The sequence below is a fragment of the Apis florea genome, unplaced genomic scaffold (assembly GCF_048593485.1).
Source record: "Apis florea isolate Af1SG1 unplaced genomic scaffold, ASM4859348v1 contig_3203_pilon, whole genome shotgun sequence".
Taxonomy (NCBI): domain Eukaryota; kingdom Metazoa; phylum Arthropoda; class Insecta; order Hymenoptera; family Apidae; genus Apis; species Apis florea.
Window position 1 is genome coordinate 4,143,994 of NW_028256723.1, and position 5,118 is coordinate 4,149,111.

At 24.2% G+C, this 5,118-nt stretch overlaps 1 protein-coding gene across 2 annotated transcripts; it reads right to left on the minus strand.

Annotated features, from left to right (window-relative positions):
• Positions 1-186: 186 nt before the first annotated feature.
• On the minus strand, positions 187-5,088 carry mRpL50 (mitochondrial ribosomal protein L50). Of its 2 annotated transcripts, XM_003693816.3 has the most exons (5): positions 4,963-5,088; positions 4,741-4,841; positions 1,028-1,230; positions 822-941; positions 187-480 (listed from the first exon to the last, which is right to left on the minus strand). In XM_003693816.3, the coding sequence occupies exons 1-5, from the start codon at positions 5,029-5,031 to the stop codon at positions 347-349; spliced, it is 627 nt and encodes a 208-aa protein (XP_003693864.1). In that variant the 5' UTR covers positions 5,032-5,088; the 3' UTR covers positions 187-346. The 2 variants fall into 2 exon arrangements, with proteins under 2 accessions (XP_003693864.1, XP_086767276.1); XM_086911150.1 differs by lacking the exons at positions 4,741-4,841; positions 4,963-5,088 and adding an exon at positions 2,871-3,135.
• Positions 5,089-5,118: the final 30 nt, after the last annotated feature.

The window sequence follows — 5,118 nt, forward strand, 5'->3', positions numbered from 1 at the left end:
AGAAAAGAAATTGATAAATGTTATCAATAAATGAAATTAAAGACTGCATTATAAAAAGTATTTTTAATATATTAATTATATTTCTCTTTTATCTTAATTTTTCTAGTAATACAACTAAATAATAATTTTTATTAATTAATCTAGAAAATAGTATTTAAAAACATCTATTCAAATTTGTAAACTGAATACTGAAACAATATGAAAATTTTTTATTATTAAATACTTATAACAAATTATTAAATAATATGAAATCAAATTGAAAAATATTTAATGTTACAATAATATTAGATAATTGTTTATTGTTGTTAAACAATTGTTTATTTATTTCTTGTATAGTCTAATTAATCTAAACTTTAAGCATATTATCTAAGAAAGGATTATCTTGATAATGTCCAGGATATTTTTTCTTATATTTTAATCCAGTTACAAGATTAGAACTCTTCGGGAATGCTGTCTGACCATTGAATAATGTATCCGTATCTGAAATAATATTGTTTTAATTAATATAAAATTTTATATTTCATAAAAAATAAATATAAAATATCATAAGAAATATAAATTCTCATTATATAATTATAAGAATTTTTTTCTATTTCTTTGTTTTTTAAATATACGTATTTACATTATTTAAATTATAAAAAAATAATATATGAAATATTATTTAAAATTTTTTTAAGATTTAAAATTTTCTTTCACAACGTATATGCATAAATTTATAAAATAATGAAAAATATCTTACACAAATGAGACAAATTGTATCGTTAAATAAATAAATCAATCATATCGAAAAAATTAATTAAAGAATTATAAAAATTACTTACCAGGATGGAAACGAACATATTCGTAATTAATATGTAAATTCTTTGGTAAATCCATTGAACGCATAGCATCTAATGGAGTTACATTACCGACTGGGGTTTTATAGTAATTCTTCAAATCACCTGAAACATAATATATCTTTGTAACTTAGTAAAAAAAAAATTTATTAATTATAATTTATACAATTAAAATTTTCTATAAAACTTACCGATTGTTTCAATATAACATAATACAGCATTCGTTATTGGATGTTGAAGTTCTTCTTCGCATGCTAGAAAAAGATTGAAACGTTGTAATGGATCTTCGATTTTTGTTTCATCAACCGTTGAAATTTGTTGCGTTTCACAAATTTTATTTATCCTATCACATACATCTTCTGGCGGATTATATTCCTTCTGATATCTCAAAAATCTGTAACAATTGGATCAATTTATTATATTAAAATATAAAATTATTAATGAATAGATATTCAAAGATAGACATTTGAATATTATATTATATTTATATTTTAGATTAAAAATTATCATTCAAACTTTCATTAAACTATTAAAGAATTATTAAAAATATAAAAGGATTAATAAAAATATAAAGAAAGAATTAATAAAAACTGAATTAAAAAAATATTGATTTTCTTTTAACGAAAACTATCATAAATAATCAATAAAAATCAATCCAACTTTTAGTTATCTATTTTTATTTCTAGAGCATATTATTTATAATTAAACCAATTTTAAAAATTATTGGATTTTTGATAAACAAACGTATAAATATAAAGAAAAATATAGGAAAATTTTATACTAGATTTAAATCTAGAATTCCCAAACTAAAAACCTGATAACAGGTTTATATCTTTCACTAAAATACTCTCTTCTTTTTTCGATATTATTGCTTTTTTTTTATTTAATATAAAAAAAATTTCGATCTCATTTATGCTATAATTCATTAAGTGATTATCGCATTTAATATGCATTTATGAAATTTTGGATACAGATATTTTGTTTTGTAAATTATAATGTAATGGATTGAAGAAAAAATAAGGGAAATAAAAAATTAAATCCGTTTAATTTTTCAACCGATTGATTTTTAAGCCATAACTTTACATCCTTTATTATGTAATATTCAAGGATTATTTAAAAAAATTATTTATTTAGAAAAATATTTTTTTTTAATAAAATATAATGTATAATGTGTAAAATTAAAATATTTAAAAATAAAGAAATTTTCCAACAGTTTTTAGTAGATTTAATATCTAAAAAATAGAACGATATCTATTTGAAAGTGATATAAAATTTATTTTATCACCTATTGTATTTATATATAACTGTTTGCAAAATTTAAAATTTGTTATTGTTGCCGATTTTATTGAGTTCAATTAATTACCTCAAGGATACTAAACAATGCTCTCACAATTTGTAAATGTGCTCTAGTAAATCAAATCGTTACATAAGCTAATTTCGAAATGCTTTATTTCTCCATACATTATTTCTCTCTTTAATAGATATGATGCAAAAGCAACAAAATGAAACAAATTGAAGCTACGAGAAATCTTCTCTCGATAAATGATTCTAATCAGTGCATTATTTTTTTCTCGAAAAAATTTCAATATATCTTTTGATCCTTTCTCTTTTTTTTACACTGGAATTGTTCGAACAAATAATTAATTTATTATTCATATAATTTATTGATAAATAATAAATATGAATCAATCATGAATTCTAAGTTTAAAATCAAACATCAAAGTATAATTCTGTTGTTATTCGTACAATCATATTATATATCTCATCATAAAATAGATTTCATATAAGAAAAATCGAATAGATATGTTGAATTAATTTTTTCTTGTAATTTTGATTGTAATGTTTGTTAAAAATTATGTCTAAGAATGCGAATTTGAGAGTAAAACTTTCGTAAATTAGTCTTGAGAATCATTTCTGATTAGTAGACATTATATTGAAAGCGACAATTACTCTCAGATAATCACTTTCAATATACTTGCAAAAAATGTTGTCAAAAATAACTTGTAAAAGTTTTATTGTTAAATGAATTCACACCTCAATAATAAAAAGTATTGTGAGCAACACAGTTTGTATTTCACATTTTTCTTCTCAAACATAAACCTATGTTACCACACATATTTTTGCAGAGATTATCGTTGCCAATAGCCATTGATTTCGTATGTTAAAAATCAATATCGTCTCTTCTAGATTATCCCGACACGACTCGCGCCAAACTTTTCGTATAGTGTAAAAGAGTTTGGTTACCGGACGAAGCGCGGTAAGGGAGGCTTCCCTTAGAAGAAGTGGGCAATGAAGCAATAGAGGAGGAGAGGGGACAAGATCGATGTCCAACTACCGTACAGTGGTGCCCTCAGTTGTATTTTCTCAGGATACAGTTATGGCCAATATTGGCCAGGAACGAAACAAAATGTGGAAAAACCCTGTGACAAGGAAAATTTTTTATATTCGACTAAAAATATACTTTACATTAAGGTTATCACAATTATTTAATTAAATTAGTTAAATTTAAAAACTAATTAATCCTATAACTATTATTACAATTAGTTTATTCACATAAATTAATAATATGTATTTTATACATATCATTTATAATAATTATTAAAATTATTTGTTCACAGAAAATAAAATGCAATTTCAATCTTCTTTTGTTACTCATAAATTTTGATCTATGTAGCAGGAGACGGACAATAGTTCGTCAATGTTAATTACAAGGACGGAGAAACTTGGTCTTCGAAACAGGTGTTCTCAATAAAAACTGGCATACCCGGAGAAGTAAAATATCCAGAACTATGTAAACTGTTTTTCATTTTTTTTTCAGTTTATTATATTGTCACTTATTAAATATAAATATTGATGTCATATTATATATATGAATATTTTCTAAAAAACAATAATTTAAAAATCTTACTGTATACGTTTATAAAAAATTTTTTCATTTAACGAATTATAGCGAATAAATAAATATAATGTTGATTATAATAAAAAAAAATGTAATTAAAAAATGTACATTCTAAATTATCGCAATGAATTAGAATTCTCACGATTAAGTAGAAACTTCTTGTAGTTAGGCATAAAAGGGTATATCACTATAGTTGTTACGTCACATATAAAAGTGGAAACAAATTCAGCTTGCTTATAAATATAGATATCTATGAATCTGAATCAATTTAATATATTAAAACATTATTTAATTTAAATTCCGAAAGTGATATTCCGAAAAGGTTTATATTTTATTTAATATACATAATATTTAATAAGATATAATTAACATGAAAATTTACGTATCGAAATATTTGCATATAACATAATAATATTATTTTAAATTGAATAATTTAATTCTTTTAATCATTTTTTTGAAATTTACGTTGAGTTGACATATTTATAATCATATATATCTATCTTTTAGGGATTTATATTCAAATTTATGTTCAAATTTTACATTCTATTATTTATAAAATATGGTTTCTTTCGTTATATTTGTAAAATTTTTAAGAATATAGTTTTTTCAGATCTAAATATTTTTTCGAGAAACAAATTAGAATAAAAAATTTTGACATATTTCATTAAAATTAATTTCATTTATTAAAATATCATAAATCAAATAATAATAAAAATAAAATATATTTTGTTAAATTTCAAAAATGTTTGCTTCAATTTTAATGTCATTTCATGTCACACGTGTGTATGAAAAAAAATTACACAAGAACTAGTGAAATGCAAGGGTGCTAAGCATACGCTCGTCTGCCCTGAGAAGCTGTCAAATCCAGCAGTTTATTGGTTGGTGTGTAAAAGAGAGGTGGTAAACGGCAATATGGCCACAGTGTGTCCTTTGCCTGTTAGCCAGCAGCGCGACGTAACGCGAATATTTCGATTAAATTTGTGTATAAATTGACTAAATTCTTACCCTTTGCAAGAGAGAGACGTCTTTTCATCTTCAAGTCTGCTAGTCCTTACTTTGGGACGTTTCTTGCTCTTAAAACGAGTTATATCATATCGTAGACTCGTCTGTAAAATGACGGTAGTTTCGTTAGTGCACGTAGTATACAAATTAAATTTGTTCACTCCCTGTTGGGAGTACTGTGTGATGATGGTGATTAAAAAGTGTACGTGAAGTGTCTACACTAACCGTGTTTACGGCAAGAAAAGTGGATGAACTTTTTAAGGAATTAAAACCATGCCTGATGAGCGCCGCCATCTTCTTCCTCGTCGTCGAAGCGAACTGCACGAGTGAGCAGTAGGGGGCGCCTCGGGCGGCTGCGCTTGTTGTTTCCCATCGTCCGCC

Excerpts from the sequence above, each read along its gene's own strand:
- mRpL50 (XM_003693816.3), bottom strand. The coding sequence starts at position 5,031 with ATGGCGGCGCTCATCAGGCATGGTTTTAATTCCTTAAAAAGTTCATCC. Across the intron at positions 4,842-4,962 it reads CTTTTCTTGCCGTAAACACG|ACGAGTCTACGATATGATAT; the intron begins GTTAGTGTAGAC and ends GTCATTTTACAG. Across the intron at positions 481-821 it reads ATATGTTCGTTTCCATCCTG|ATACGGATACATTATTCAAT; the intron begins GTAAGTAATTTT and ends ATATTATTTCAG.